This window comes from Bolinopsis microptera, chromosome 11, assembly GCF_026151205.1.
Source record: "Bolinopsis microptera isolate Bmic1 chromosome 11, MBARI_Bmic_1.0, whole genome shotgun sequence".
Taxonomy (NCBI): Eukaryota; Metazoa; Ctenophora; class Tentaculata; order Lobata; family Bolinopsidae; genus Bolinopsis; species Bolinopsis microptera.
Window position 1 is genome coordinate 5,572,033 of NC_087082.1, and position 15,813 is coordinate 5,587,845.

Below are 15,813 nucleotides of genomic sequence, written 5' to 3' on the forward strand. Positions count from 1 at the left end.
TGATATCAATTTGAATGACCGTTATCAAATGCAAAATGATACCGAGAATGAAATCGGTCGCTCGCTTTTCCCATTCATTTACAATTGAAATAGATTACATGTTATAAATCGAAACTTATTACAATTCGTTAGCCATGAATGAGTGGGAAAAGCGAGCGACCGATTTCATTCTCGGTATCATTTTGCATTTGATAACGGTCATTCAAATTGATATCATTGCCTTTTGTTTGGGAAAGAGAGACACTGGCAGCGCTCCACTCTACCCATGATTATGGGTTTTGGTAAAATGTAAGACATACCTTTGATGGGAAAAGAAATGTCACTTTTTTACACTTTTTGAGACAATTTGACACTACACTTTAGCCTTTTTGGACGTGAGGAAAGTGAGGACTCCTTAAACTACATAAAATTAAATTCCTTCCACATATGCCTACTAATAACAATGAACAAGGTGGTAGGCGAACACACGCGCGATGAAAATATGTGAAAGACGCACGGTCTTGCTTCTCAGATTTCAGTTATAAGGAAAATAACGTTGTTTAAATACAATTAACTAAATTTGAAGCAAAGACTTAAATTACTTGTCACCAAATAAAACACTATATTTCATTAATCTCTTCATTATCTCAAATATTTCCGTAAAAACAGGAAAATCACATAAATTAAAGTCAGCGGAAAAACATCCCCTTTTAAATATTAAACGATGTGTCGGATGATGAATATGACCAGATCTAACTCCTAAACTAAAACTGAAAACTCCTAATTATCAGTGAGTTTCCTGAAGTTAGCGATAGCTGTGTCTATGGTAACCAGCTCGTCTTGCAAAGAACCGAGTTTATTGCAGTTAGCTTGTCGCACGTGTTCCGGAACCTTGTCCGTGTGTTTGTCTATTGTTTCCTTCGTCTGCTGCACGAACTTCTCTACACCTTCACGTTTAGTTTGCAGTCTGGAAAAGGGAGGATAAGGATCTATAGCAATAATCCCAACAAATCTGTGGGTGTGGGTGTGGGACGTGGGTGTGGGTGTGGGTGTGGGGTGGGGTGTGTGTGTGTGTGTGTGTGTGTGTGTGTGTGTGTTTGTAATTTCCGAACGGCTTAATCAAGAAAACGGTAAGAGTTATGGGACTGGTTTTTTTCGGTTTAATTGATGATTTTGTACCCCAAATGTGGTACTTAAAAGTGTTGTTGTTTAGTTGTTATCGCTTTTGTTACTCATTTTGAGCTCTCTCATCGCTGATCTTTATAAAAATGGATACACGAAATTGCGAAAAGCTTCAAATTTTCGAATGAATTGCTTAAGGTCGCCACAGTACTATCGTAAAGCTTCAAAGTGCCGCGATCAGAGATAAAGATACTGCATAAAACTGCAAGAGAAAGAGAAAGAGAAAGTCATCACGAACAAAACTGACCAGCTTGAGACAGTAACTTCAACGGTTCAGTCGGAGATGAAACGTAATTGCGACATAGCTAAGAAAAGCTGCATTGAATCAGTTGTCACCCAAGAGAAGCTCACAAAAGAGGTTAAGAGTTAAGACAGTAGTGAAGGAGGAGGACAAAGGTAAAAACATTATGGTATTCGGACTTCATGATGAGAAAGAAGAAGATCTTTCAGCAAAGATCAACGAGTTGATGGTCTCTATTGGCCAAAAACCGTGTATACAGGACTGTGTTAGATTAGGAACTTTTTCAGAAGGTTCGGGCAACAGGCCGGTCAAAGTTGTCGTCAGAAGTTCTGATTCTGTTCAAATGGTTTTGAGCCAAGCTAGAAAACTGAAAGAGTCAGGCAACTTCAAAAACGTGTACATTAGTCCCGATAGAACATGAGAAGAACGAACTGCACATGAACAACTTGTGAAAGAGATGAAGATTAGAATTCAGAATGATCCAAACAACTATCACTACATCAGGAATGGGACAATCATGAGCAAAGTGAAATTATTTTCTAAATCTCAATCGTACTTAAAAATTAGTAATAAGCTATCAGTGATTCGTAAGTGATTAGTAAGTGATTAATAGGCGATTAGTAAGTGATTAGTCAGTGATTATTAAGTGATTAATAGGTGATTAGTAAGTGATTAGTAAGTGATTAGTAAGTGATTAGTAAGTGATCAACAAGTGATTGGTAAGTGATTAATACGTGATTAGTAAGTGATCAACAAGTGATTGGTAAGTGATTAATAAGTGATTAGTAAGTGATTAGTAAGTGATTAGTAAGTGATTAGTAGACACTATAATAATTATCAGTAAGAAGTGAACCTGTTAATCTCCTGAACAGGGTCCACAAGTCCCTTCACCAGAACATGAACTTCACATCTGTTACCCACAGTGCCTACAGCAGTACCTGAGAGAGTACAGTTTAGAGGAGAGAAGGGTTTAGTCAGGGTAGTAGAGTATCGTCGTAGTGGGAAGTAGTAATGGGGAGAACACATGATAGCATTGTATAAAAGTGTAGAGACCCCCCCCCCCCCCCGTGCATTGTATAAGGGTATCTGGATATAGAGGTTCACTAACCGAGGGGTATTGACTCGTTAAGATGTAACTTAGTACTTCCTATCAAGTCCTCCATAACAGCTATGAGATCAGACAATGATTCCGAGGTCGATAAGAACACTTCTGGTTTTGCTTTTGACTCCAAATACGTATCTTTCACAGATCTGCAAATTTTAACCATCAGAACATCTGGGTCTCGCAGTCTTAATATCATATTTATTATTTATACATACCACATATATAGTGGTAAGCTGACTCTTGCTGTAAAATAAAAGTAAAAGTGAGAAAAACATTAAACAACTACTGCTAACCTGGCGATATGTTTTTTTTGTTGTACCTGGCGGTATGTACAATGTCCTTGACGAGGTTTACTCTAGACTAACCTGGCGGTATGTACAATGTCCTTGACGAGGTTTACTTTAGACTAACCTGGCGGTATGTACAATGTCCTTGACGAGGTTTACTCTAGACTAACCTGGCTGTATGTACAATGTCCTTGACGAGGTTTACTTTAGACTAACCTGGCGGTATGTACAATGTCCTTGACGAGGTTTACTCTAGACTAACCTGGCGGTATGTACAATGTCCTTGACGAGGTTTACTTTAGACTAACCTGGCGGTATGTACAATGTCCTTGACGAGGTTTACTCTAGACTAACCTGGCTGTATGTACAATGTCCTTGACGAGGTTTACTTTAGACTAACCTGGCGGTATGTACAATGTCCTTGACGAGGTTTACTCTAGACTAACCTGGCGGTATGTACAATGTCCTTGACGAGGTTTACTCTAGACTAACCTGGCGGTATGTACAATGTCCTTGACGAGGTTTACTCTAGACTAACCTGGCGGTATGTACAATGTCCTTGACGAGGTTTACTCTAGACTAACCTGGCGGTATGTACAATGTCCTTGACGAGGTTTACTCTAGACTAACCTGGCGGTATGTACAATGTCCTTGATGAGGTTTACTCTAGACTAACCTGGCGGTATGTACAATGTCCTTGACGAGGTTTACTCTAGACTAACCTGGCGGTATGTACAATGTCCTTGACGAGGTTTACTCTAGACTAACCTGGCGGTATGTACAATGTCCTTGACGAGGTTTACTCTAGACTAACCTGGCGGTATGTACAATGTCTTTGACGAGGTTTACTCTAGACTCCAACTGAGTGTCCAACCAGAGCGCTCCAGTTCGGGGGTAGGAAGCTACCACCAGTGAGGGTGCTGTCTCTGTTCCTAGCCGAGGTAATCTCTGCCACAGCTCCTCTATAATAGGCAGGGCATTTTATTAGATATTAGATAAGGAGCGAGATAAGGAGCAAGATAAGGAGCGAGACATGCTCCCTGAGCAACTCCTCTATAATAGGCAGGGTATTTTATTAGATATTAGATAAGGAGCGAGATAAGGAGCAAGATAAGGAGCGAGACATGCTCCCTGAGCAACTCCTCTATAATAGGCAGGGTATTTTATCAGATATTAGATAAGGAGCGAGATAAGGAGCAAGATAAGGAGCGAGACATGCTCCCTGAGCAACTCCTCTATAATAGGCAGGGTATTTTATTAGATATTAGATAAGGAGCGAGATAAGGAGCAAGATAAGGAGCGAGATAAGGAGCAAGATAAGGAGCGAGACATGCTCCCTCAGCTGTGTGCATCTCTCCCACATAGAACCAAGCCAGCAAGCCGGGTAAGTTTCATCGCTTTTTCCAGACCGACGTTTGAAACCGTAATGTTAACTATTGCTAAAAGTTCAGAACGACTAATTACCTGAAATGAAGGGCATGAAGGGGTGGATGAGCCTGAGTCCCACATCCAGACAAGTGTAGAGAGTGTGTCTAGCTGCTTCCTTCTCATCCTCACTACCCTGAGAGAGATGTAGGGTAATAAACAGCGTGTTGTTATCATGGCTTTTAGAATGTGTAAACAGCACGTTACGTTAACAATACAGTTACCATGGTTACCTTGTAAAAGACGCGTTTTGTGGCCTCTAAGTAAACATCGCACAGGTCGTATAACCAGAAGTTGTAGATAGCAGTGGTGCACTGCTGGAACTGGTACTCTTTAAGGGAGGTGTTAGTGTCTGATATAGCTACTGCTGCTCTGTGCAATATCCACTTATCTGAAGGGAATAAGGTTAGTATTAGCTAGTGTAACTACAATTAGTATTACCTATTTAATGTTACGTCAGCTCAGATGGGTGACCAGTAAACATTGAAAAAAAGCAAAACGCTTGTGTACAATGTCCTGACGCTTGTGAGTAGTGCGTCAACCAATAAGTAATAACCTAAATACTGCAAGAAGGCAAAAGTTACGTGGTAACACGTGGTACGCGTGTAAAACCCACCAATAGTAGAGAAGTTAGCAGTCTCCAGTTTGCAGGTCATCAGGTCCCTGTCAGGAGCAGTGTAGCTGTCTCCCAGCTGCATTAGAGCGAACTTAGCAGCGTTCCACATCTTGTTGCAGAACTTCCTGTACCCTTCTATTCTCAACACGTCTAGGTTCAAGTCACGTGCCTGGAGACAGGGTAATGTCTTGAAAATAATAATTATAATGCAGAAACATATTGGTTACTGACCTGATTTAGATACGAGCACTAACATTACCTTATATGGTAGTGTTACTATGGTTACTAACCTTAGTTAGATACGAGCACTAACATTACCTTATATGGTAGTGTTACTATGGTTACTGACCTGAGTTAGATACGAGCACTAACATTACCTTATATGGTAGTGTTACTATGGTTACTAACCTGAGTTAGATACGAGCACTAACATTACCATATATGGTAGTGTTACTATGGTTACTAACCTGAGTTAGATACGAGCACTAACCTTATGGTAGTGTTACTATGGTTACTAACCTTAGTTAGATACGAGCACTAACATTACCTTATATGGTAGTGTTACTATGGTTACTAACCTGAGTTAGATACAAGCACTAACATTACCATATATGGTAGTGTTACTATGGTTACTAACCTGAGTTAGATACGAGCATTAACATTACCATATATGGTAGTGTTACTGGGGTTACTAACCTGAGTTAGATACGAGCATTAACATTACCATATATGGTAGTGTTACTTTGGTTACTGACCTGAGTTAGATACGAGCACTAACATTACCATATATGGTAGTGTTACTATGGTTACTAACCTGAGTTAGATACGAGCACTAACATTACCTTATATGGTAGTGTTACTATGGTTACTAACCTTAGTTAGATACGAGCACTAACATTACCTTATATGGTAGTGTTACTATGGTTACTAACCTGAGTTAGATACGAGCACTAACCTTATGGTAGTGTTACTATGGTTACTAACCTGAGTTAGATACGAGCATTAACATTACCATATATGGTAGTGTTACTTTGGTTACTGACCTGAGTTAGATACGAGCACTAACATTACCTTATATGGTAGTGTTACTATGGTTACTAACCTGAGTTAGATACAAGCACTAACATTACCATATATGGTAGTGTTACTTTGGTTACTGACCTGAGTTAGATACGAGCACTAACATTACCTTATATGGTAGTGTTACTATGGTTACTAACCTGAGTTAGATACGAGCACTAACATTACCTTATATGGTAGTGTTACTATGGTTACTAACCTGAGTTAGATACAAGCACTAACCTTATGGTAGTGTTACTATGGTTACTAACCTGAGTTAGAACTTAGATACGAGCACTAACATTACCTTATATGACCTAGTGTTACTATGGTTACTAACCTGCGTTAGATAAGAGCAGAGAGCGAAGCGTAGAGCGTCAGTTCCACACTCGGGAATTCCGTTAGGGTACAGTTTGGTCTGTCCTGCACGTGCTTTACTCAGTGCCTTTTCATCTAAATACCTGGCCAATTGGAATAGTGAATATCTTTGTCATATCTTCAGCAGTAGATAAACACAGCATACAAGCTTTTAAAACAGAATGCATATTAACAAATAACCTTTGGGTTTCATAAGTAACTAGAATAGCTGGAATTTCACATGATCTCAATTAAATACAGAAACAAAAGAGAATGGCTCATAAGACTGGCTCACCATTACCTTATATTATGGTAGTGTTAGTTGTTACTATGGTTACTATGGTTACTATGGTTACTAACCCATTATCCACAGCTTTATGAAGCTCCTCCAGTGTTATCCCTGACACTATATGTAAAGGATCCACTACATTACCCAAACTCTTACTCATCTTAATACCGTGGGCATCTCGTATGATGGGGTGCAAGTACACTTCTGTAAACGGCAGCTCGTCCATCAGTTCCTGGATAAGAAACTGTTAAAACAGGTTTATTCGTGATCAACCTGGTATTTTAGTACTTATCACTGCAGTAACACGTGCAGTAACACGTGACATTACTCCGTATAACCGTGAGACATGGAGGAGATAATATTATCTAACAAACCAGGTTGCTTATAGCCGTATTAGGAGATAAAAATGCTTGGTATGATGAAACATTGCCATGAGTAGCAGTTCCTCAACACCTATCCGGAATCTTTCTAATAAAGTCAAAGTCAAAACCCGAAAACTATCGTCTGACAATGTGATCGTGTTTATAAACCCGAGTATTTGTAGGAGAGCTCACAATCGAACAGTTGTTTACCATGTTGCTCACCTTATCTCTCCTCCTCCTACTCGGAACCCTTGCCACCACCACCGCGGACTCTACCTCGGACCATGCTGGACTGGTAGAAAGACGCTACAGAGGACTAAAGTTTGGAGCAACTGCTCAAGACTACGTTCTGTTAAAGCCAAGAATGGAACCCCTAGATAAGTCCTTCTCGGTATGTGGATGGCTGAAGAGGATAATGCCTGGAGATTGGAAGGTCTGGTTTGCTTACGGAACATCTGGTGATAAAGAGGAGATCAGGTCAGACGATGACGGATATTTCCATACGTTGGGCACTGGTGTAAACGAGAGAAGTAAGGTAACTGAACAACTAGGGATATGGAGACACGTTTGCCACACGTGGAGTCTCACTACTAGAGCAGCTAGTGTGTACTTTGATGGCATCCTTATCGGATCAAGAACAACCCCCTCTGGTAGGAAGCTTGGATTGGACGGGTATATGGTTCTGGGGAACGAGTCGACTCTTATGGGGGTGGGTTTGAAGATAGAAATGCTTTTGGTGGAGAGCTCTTTAAGGTGAATGTATTTGACAAAGAACTCGAAGCAGCTGAAGTAAAGGAGATGACGGACGCCGGAAAATGTTCTGATGTAGAGGAAAAGTACGGACGAAGTAGGTACCTGAAATGGGAAGACTTGTTACTCGAGGAGAAATCAGGTAATGTTACTGAGATTGACGTAGGTTGCACCCAGGAACTAACAGAGGAAAGTGGAGAAAAACCAACGGAGGAAGATGGAGAAGAAGAAACAAACAGCACAGAGGAATGCGAATGTGAGCAGGGGGACGCAACAGTGTTCAGCCGCTGGGATCTGCTTCGAGGGGACAAGTTCTTTAACAAAACGGTCTCCGTTGAGCTGGTTGAGAAATTGAAACAAGCCTGTGACATTCTGAGCGATTTTGAAGGCGCAACAGTAACGGAGCGGTTTATCACACACTTCAAGCTATTCCACAACGGGAAGACATGTGACGACTGATTCTTCTTGTAAACTCTCCAGTTAACAGCTCCATATTTCACTGTTGAACTCCTTTAACAATAAGTATAACAAGGAGATTTTTACTTTAACTGAATTGATCTGATAACATTACAATCTTAATCAACGTTTTTCGGCTATTTTTATCTTAGTATGTACTAGTAGCATTTTTTCTGATCCAGTGAGATTTTTGAATGTTTTTGGAAAAGTCTTTATTCACCAAGTTACGAAAAATATTCAAGTTATTGTGTTTATCCGGTTATGTTACAAATACCACTCCTGTGTTTCTGGTTTAAACAAAAAACAAAAAAAACAGGCTACTAACTCCCATTCAAGTATTCACACCAATCAATTAAAAAACTTAAAACTAAACCTCAATACACAGACTCCACGAGTTAACTAAAGCTAACTCAGCTACTAAACACTAGTATTAAAGTACTAGTAGCTAGTAGTATACTAACACTAGAGCACAAGTAGCTAGTATTATTCTAACACTACATACCAGTCCCATCATGACCATTCTAGCGACCCAGAAGAAGAGAATGTCGTGACCTGTCTCCAGCACATTGTTAGGATAGAACGTCTTCAGATCTACCGTGTTGTCCGGCCAGTTCATTGTGGAGAAGGGGAACAGTCCCGAACTGAACCACGTGTCCAGCACATCCTCGTCCCGGATCAGGGATATTTCTAAAGGAGTAACAGGGGATCAGGGGTACTTCTACGGTGAGGATTATTTTAAAACTTGATTGGAACTCACTGTACTGAATTGAGTGAATTAAAATAACTTAAGAAGGCTATTAACAAGTTTTTAAAGATGCATATTTGCCAGAATTTATAATTGTATGAATGGGTCCCAATCCCTATCGACCATATCTCCATTCTCCAATGTAAAAGCTTCATTTTCTTTACAATAACCGCGGTGTCATTTGACCACTAGCAATACAACTGTTATTTGTACTACGAAACGTCAGAGCCAGGGGTAGGCAGGGACAACTTCTAAATCAAGTTATAACTATTATAATAATATAGCAATATTACACTGTAATCATTGTCTACCTGAAGCAGGGCACCTTGAACTTCAGCACAGCTTTCTCCATAGCTTCCTTTTCTGTGTGAGCGCTTACCTGAGAGAGTGAAATAATATTTACCATTCGGTAGTATGCCTCAGAAACATGCCCCAGAAACATGCCCCAGAAAAGTTTTGTATGGAATACGTTGGAGAATGTAACTGTCTCTACCTCTTCAATCTTAATAAGAATTAACTAAAATGTAAGAAAAAACAAGCATCCTTAAACCGAGTGCATCTAATTTGCTCCTTCATAAAATTAAAATATTATAATTTCAAATTTGGACACGAGTCTTGGAACACCAGGTGTACTAGAACTACTTTCAACTTACCCACATATCGTTGTCCAGATCTCCAGACTCCTTCCCGGAGAGGTTGACTTTGTAAGCAGGTATCTGGTGTCCCCACCAGAGCTGTCTGGAAATGCACCAGTCTCTGCAGTCATCTAACCAGTTGTACCTGATCAGAGGATATCATTACGTGCAAAAGAAACAGACAGACAGACAGACAGACAGACCGACAGACAGACAGACAGACAGACAGACAGACAGACAGACAGACAGACAGACAGACAGACATACAGACATACAGACAGACAGACAGACAGACAGACAGACAGACAGACAGACAGACAGACAGACAGACAGACAGACAGACAGACAGACAGACAGACAGACAGACAGACAGACAGACAGACACACAAACAGACAGACACACAGACAGACACACAGACAGACACACAGACAGACACACAACTGCTTGTACTACTAATTACTATACTGAAGAATGTAGGTAAACCACAATGGATGAAGATAACACACGTATAATAACATAGTAAGTGTAAGCTACTCAACATTCCCCAACAACAATCTCACTTCTTATTCTGTTTGATGCACTTTGTAGTTGAGAACGTGATGGCCACCAAACAGCTTGACAGGAACCTTACTGGGAGCCTCAGTCGCCATGGTAACGACAAGACTCCTTCCCTTAGAAACACACTGCCCCTAAGTTACACGCCTCCCGTGAGACACAAGAGAGAAATGTCAGGATCCTCTATAGCCTTGTTTGAGATGGAAGACTCGCTTAGGAAGCCTCTGTATGGAATACTGATGAAGGCTCCTTTCTTTAATGACAAGAAATACGGAAAGGTCTGCTACGAAGTGTCTGAGGTTAGTTAGAAGCATCTATTTGTGGGTTTGTAACTGATTGGTTTAGAGCGATGAAGAAGTTGTCCCTAACAACTACCTAATCTACACTATATTTGCAGGGAGGGGCTGTTAAGAAGTGGACGATGAAAATGTTTAAGTTTGAAAGTGAGAGCGGTGTTCTGTGTTACTGTGATGCAGGCAGCTACCAGAAGAGCAACCAGGTCAGATACTAAACCCTGCCTGTATACCTTTTATGGTAGTGTTACCATGACAATGTTACCTTTTATGGCAGGAATCGATACTTCTATAGTAGAGGCACATGATGCCCATATAAGGAGGGATAAATTCTTCTTCCCCATCAGTCAGGGACATAAACTCTCATTTGTGTAACTGATAATCAATGTCTTGTAAATAATCACGTGCTCCCTTCCCAGGTAGCAGATGATATACCAACAGTAATGTTGGGAAAGTGCCAATATTTCCACGTGGGGTCAACTGCTTTCTGTCAGAGTGAACCTGACATGGACAATGTGGACAAGTGCCAGTTCGTATTCAGGTCAGCAAACATAATCATCTTTATAGTTACATAACGTATAATTCCAGTAACCATAGAAACTAGTAACCATGGTAACCAGTAACTAATCCCCCAGGATGAGAACTAGTAACCATGGTAACAAGTAACCAATCCCCCAGGATGAGAACTAGTAACCATGGTAACCAGTAACTAATCCCCCAGGATGAGAACTAGTAACCATGGTAACCAGTAACTAATCCCCCAGGATGAGAACTAGTAACCATGGTAACCAGTACCTAATCCCCCAGGATGAGAACTAGTAACCATGGTAACCAGTAACTAATCCCCCAGGATGAGAACTAGTAACCATGGTAACAAGTAACTTATCCCCCAGAATGAGAACTAGTAACCATGGTAACCAGTAACCATTAACCAATCCCCCAGGATAGACGGTTTAACAGGAGTACATGATAAGAGTCTGTACTTAGCGTCCTACACCCCAGAAGACAGGTTAAAGTGGGTTACTCGTATTACTAACTACACTCAGGCTAGGCTCATGGACAGAGTCAAGTTAAAAGAGCACCAGAGACTCAAAGTTACCATCTCTATTCAGGTACGTGATTGTGTGAACCGTGAACCCATGTGATTTTGTAACTAATGATTAAACGAGGAAATATTTTTATGATTATGAGATTGAACAATGAAGAGACAGTTAAGAGAAGATAAGGTAACTGTGAGTTAATTATCCTGTTTTAATTGCACTGTTAATTATCCTGTTTTAATTGCACTGTTAATTACCACAGGACGGACAGATAGAGCACCTGACAGAGGAACTAGATAACTTAATACAACTGTCCGGCTACTTGAAGAGTCAGGTTAAGAAGTATCAGAAACTAGCTGGGCAGATGAGGGAGGACAATGTCATGCTGCTGGACAAACTGGAGGTTAAATTACTAATACACCCTCAATATTATGATATATATAGTAGTAGTAACAGTAAAAGTAGTGATATTGTCTTGTGGACAAAATCCTGGTTTTGACCGCCTCAACCTGTGAATGACGCGAATATTGATCTTGTTGGGGCCCAGCTTAAAGAAGAATAACAAGCTGGGCCGCCCAGCTTGTTATTCCTCTTTAATCTCAAGATATACTAGTTTGTAACTGATGTTAACATATCATTCCAGGTGGTATCTAAAGAGATCTCTGGACTACGGAACTCCTTAAAACAGAGCTCAGTGTCTAACCAGATAGCACGTCTCACACTAGACAACAACAACAGTGACACAGAAGAGTTTGTCAGTCCGGAGGTAGAGTATTTGGAAAAGTTTTCTAAATACCTGGACTTTAAGAGGAACGATATTATCAGACTCTCCCACCGGGGGAACAGACCGGGTCCTAGCATGAACATTGAGGCGGACAAGGCTAGTAATAATCTGTCTAAAAGAGAGGCATTGGTTTGAAGTAAGAGAGCACCACTAGAGATCAGGACAACAAACAGGGAGATACAATCCCTGTCCCTCCCTGTTCATGTTAAGATGATATAAAGAGGGCGTGGTAAATGGCCAACAAACATTGACGAGAACATCTACATCTACATCATTCCAGACACCAAACATTATAATATTGGTCCTAATATCTATCATGATTCAATAGTAGTAGAAATAATTTCCAAGAACTTACCAAGTTTTGTCGAATTGGCTCGGGATGAGCTTCAGTTCACCATCTTGTACTTTCTTGATGGACCTCGCTGCCATGTCTTTACAGTTTATCCACCTGAATAGTGAATAATTATCTCATCATATAAACAAAATCCATCGCCTCTTGATAAGTTTAACTTTGCGCAGTGGAAATGAAAAATGAGTTGAAATATTTTGAAATGTTTCCCATTGTTATTTTGAAATATTTCCCATTGCAATTTTGAAATATTTCCAATTGCAATTTTAAAATATTTCCCATTGTAATTTTGCGGTTTTGATAAATGGAAACCTGATGAAGATGTCGATAACATTATAACACTAGTTAATCTTATAACACTTGTTAAGTTAACAACACTAGTTGTTTCTCTTGTTAAGTAAGCTGCTAGCATTCTGAGACTATATTTATCAGTGTATTTTGACACAATGCTCTATATCCTGTATTAGCTGTACCAATTCTTATACGTAGCTAGTGTATTTAAACACTAAGAAGTCACATTTTCCTTTATTATAAAACGAACTATTCTTTTATTAAGCCAACTCGTGACACAGTCTTTGTACCTCTCTCATATCTTCACTGGTTAATGGATTTCACAACATATGTATTTGTAGAGCGGCAGTTCGACTAATTTAAAATACACCCAGAATTCGAATAAACCATTGTTCAAATTCATTGTGCGGGGTTGAGCAATATTTGTATTGTCTATAATACTCACCTTCGTTATTGAATAAACAATTAAACATTGCATCATCATATAGAACACAACTTACTAGTTGTCTTGTCCATTTGTTTCAATTGTAATGATCGTGTTCGTCAGACCAGCAATCCTACTGGTAACTCTGGGAGTTCTTACAGTCCAGAGTAACGGAGTAAATCATAGTGTTGTTGATGAGGTTCCCACAGCCGAGGGTAACATGAAGGATCCAACTTATCCTATTGAGCAAAAAGATGAAGCAAAGAATACTCCAATAGACAAGCCGGAGAGAATCCCGTATCCTCAACAAACAACTGTAAAGAGAGAGCAGGCGTACGCTCCAGTTCCCACAACAACTATTCAGGCAGAAGAGGACTGGACTGGAATCATTGTCCTGAACACAGCGAACTTCTTATTATCAGTGTGTTGTATTGTCCTCAACATCATACTAACTTACACAATGCACGGTAAAAGAGCGTCTAGGGGGTTCGTTCAGGATCTGTACCTCCAGAACAGTATAGCAGACTACTTCCTAGGACTGGGTGTACTCGCACAGAGCCCTGTGTTGTATCTCATGATCTCCAGAGGGAGAGAAGTAACCGGGTTAACTGTGCCAGTCTACATTATCTACTTTGTGACGGCCCTTGCAATCAGGATGAGCGTGTTCATGAACTGTGTGTTGGGAGTGGTCCGGTGTCTGAACATCATTCAGCCCTTTTATCTGATAAACAAGAGGGTAATCTCTGTGTGCACCTTACTGTATATGGAGGTCTGTGTTATAATAGTAGGTGTGGATTTGTGGCAGTTTAGTGAGAAGGTAGGGATAGAGAACCAGGTGTTCCTGGTGAAGTCACTGGTTATAAAGGGACTGTCCGGGTTCGGACTGAGTCTTGTAACCATGGAGAAGGAACAGTACGGTCCCACCTACTTCGGGTACCATCTTGGTAATCTTTTCCAGTTTATCTTACCTACTGCTGTACCGACGTTGTTCTGCTTTGTGCTAATGATAGTGCAGCTTTGCCACTTGTCAAGGAAACATACTCGCCGTGTACTGACTCAGGAGAATGGAGTAAAGCAGCTGAAAAGGGAGATCTCCATGTTACCGAAAGCTAGCTTAACTATCTTCCTACTGACTTGTATCTACGTGAGCACCTCAGCTGTTTCCATAGTAACCTGGCTGGTAGTGGATGGAAGAGGAGGGTATCTAGGTTCCAAGAGTAATTACGAGAGTTTGCTAGAAAAAAAGAGGACTACAACTCCGTGGGGTGATCTGACAGCTATATACTTCTCCTTATCCACATGTGCTCTGATCTGCTCCACGCTCACCCCTCTCACACTGTTAGTTAGAGGTACTGGACCTGCCTTTAACTCCGTCAGACAGATGTTCTTCAGACTGAGCAGCTCTAGAGAAACTAATTAAGAAACCAAATAATAGCACACTCAACCAAGACTGGCTAATAAGTTAACACTGAACAATTGTTTCTGTTCAAATTTAAAATATTAAATAAGTTGATTGTTTTAGCAGAAAGTTTATGTTTCTAATGTAACGCTCTGTTACTCCAGTAGTAGTATGTTGTGAATCAACGGTAAGACGAGTTTTATATTGCGATACTTCCTTTGTTGTTTTTAAATTACTTCGTGAACAGAGAATGGCTAGCTTGACATAAGATAATTGATAAAGAGATTATTGCAACTAATACAAAAGGTTGTGTTCTTACGCGTTAATACAATTGTTGTGTGGTGACCGTTTATTTATAAAGATCACCAAAGCACAAAGCAAATCTTTGGAAAATGGAAATTAGAACAATTTTAACCAAATCTTCGGGCTTCAATTCCAGACTGGGTAAGGCCAGAGGAGAGGGGGGTAAACACATATTTTCTATTTTCACATATTATGTGACAGAGCAGCAGAGCTGCTGGAGAAGAACAAGTAGAGAAAAACTGCATTGAAATCCGACCTTGCGTTTCTGAGATATTGGGCGCAAAAGTTTGAAGTTCACCTGTTATAACAAGTAAAACATAGGGTAAACCTCAACGTTAGGAAAATACTGGTCACACCCATTACCTGAGTATGTCCTTACTTACCACTGAGGTTTAAGAAGGGGCTCCACTATGTCCTTACTTACCACTGAGGTTTAAGAAGGGGCTCCACTATGTCCTTACTTACCACTGAGGTTTAAGAAGGGGCTCCACTATGTCCTTACTTACCATTGAGGTTTAAGAAGGGGCTCCACTATGTCCTTACTTACCACTGAGGTTTAAGAAGGGGCTCCACTATGTCCTTACTTACCACTGAGGTTTAAGAAGGGGCTCCACTATGCCCTTACTTACCACTGAGGTTTAAGAAGGGGCTCCACTATGTCCTTACTTCTGCTGCACGTGGGCACCACCATATCGTGATCCAGACACTGCACGTAGAGATCGAGCTCTTCTAGCGCACGGCGCACTGCGACACGTGCGTCAAACCTGCGCATCCCCTCGAACATCGGACACACCTGCAGGGGATTAGAAGGTAGTTACTTTAGCGTGCAGTGAAATGCTAATCAATTCCTTCCGTTTTCTGACATACGTGCCATTTTCGAGATTTT

At 40.5% G+C, this 15,813-nt stretch overlaps 3 protein-coding genes across 3 annotated transcripts in view; 1 reads left to right on the forward strand and 2 right to left on the reverse strand.

Moving 5' to 3' along the window:
* Nucleotides 1-541: 541 nt before the first annotated feature.
* The window catches only part of LOC134822990 (uncharacterized), a 189,748-nt gene continuing 174,476 nt past the window's right edge, over nucleotides 542-15,813 (reverse strand). Inside the window, exons 27-40 of the mRNA XM_063834291.1 lie at nucleotides 15,557-15,720; nucleotides 12,517-12,609; nucleotides 9,507-9,633; nucleotides 9,165-9,232; nucleotides 8,611-8,795; nucleotides 6,612-6,772; nucleotides 6,235-6,355; nucleotides 4,836-5,004; nucleotides 4,453-4,610; nucleotides 4,259-4,355; nucleotides 3,609-3,756; nucleotides 2,511-2,653; nucleotides 2,256-2,340; nucleotides 542-946 (exon numbers count right to left, since the gene is read on the reverse strand). Of these exons, the coding sequence (XP_063690361.1) occupies nucleotides 8,678-8,795; nucleotides 9,165-9,232; nucleotides 9,507-9,633; nucleotides 12,517-12,609; nucleotides 15,557-15,720 (570 nt within the window). The 3' untranslated portion in view covers nucleotides 542-946; nucleotides 2,256-2,340; nucleotides 2,511-2,653; ... (5 more) ...; nucleotides 6,612-6,772; nucleotides 8,611-8,677. The remainder of the gene's footprint in view (nucleotides 947-2,255; nucleotides 2,341-2,510; nucleotides 2,654-3,608; nucleotides 3,757-4,258; nucleotides 4,356-4,452; nucleotides 4,611-4,835; nucleotides 5,005-6,234; nucleotides 6,356-6,611; nucleotides 6,773-8,610; nucleotides 8,796-9,164; nucleotides 9,233-9,506; nucleotides 9,634-12,516; nucleotides 12,610-15,556; nucleotides 15,721-15,813) is intronic.
* LOC134823285 (valine--tRNA ligase-like) lies at nucleotides 760-7,115 on the reverse strand. Its single transcript, XM_063834698.1, has 10 exons — nucleotides 7,095-7,115; nucleotides 6,612-6,772; nucleotides 6,235-6,355; nucleotides 4,836-5,004; nucleotides 4,453-4,610; nucleotides 4,259-4,355; nucleotides 3,609-3,756; nucleotides 2,511-2,653; nucleotides 2,256-2,340; nucleotides 760-991 (listed from the first exon to the last, which is right to left on the reverse strand). Exons 1-10 carry the CDS (start codon nucleotides 7,113-7,115, stop codon nucleotides 760-762), a joined length of 1,335 nt encoding a protein of 444 aa, XP_063690768.1.
* On the forward strand, nucleotides 10,054-12,880 carry LOC134822995 (uncharacterized). Its single transcript, XM_063834298.1, has 6 exons — nucleotides 10,054-10,343; nucleotides 10,442-10,543; nucleotides 10,757-10,878; nucleotides 11,281-11,449; nucleotides 11,640-11,780; nucleotides 12,021-12,880. Exons 1-6 carry the CDS (start codon nucleotides 10,065-10,067, stop codon nucleotides 12,294-12,296), a joined length of 1,089 nt encoding a protein of 362 aa, XP_063690368.1. The 5' UTR covers nucleotides 10,054-10,064; the 3' UTR covers nucleotides 12,297-12,880.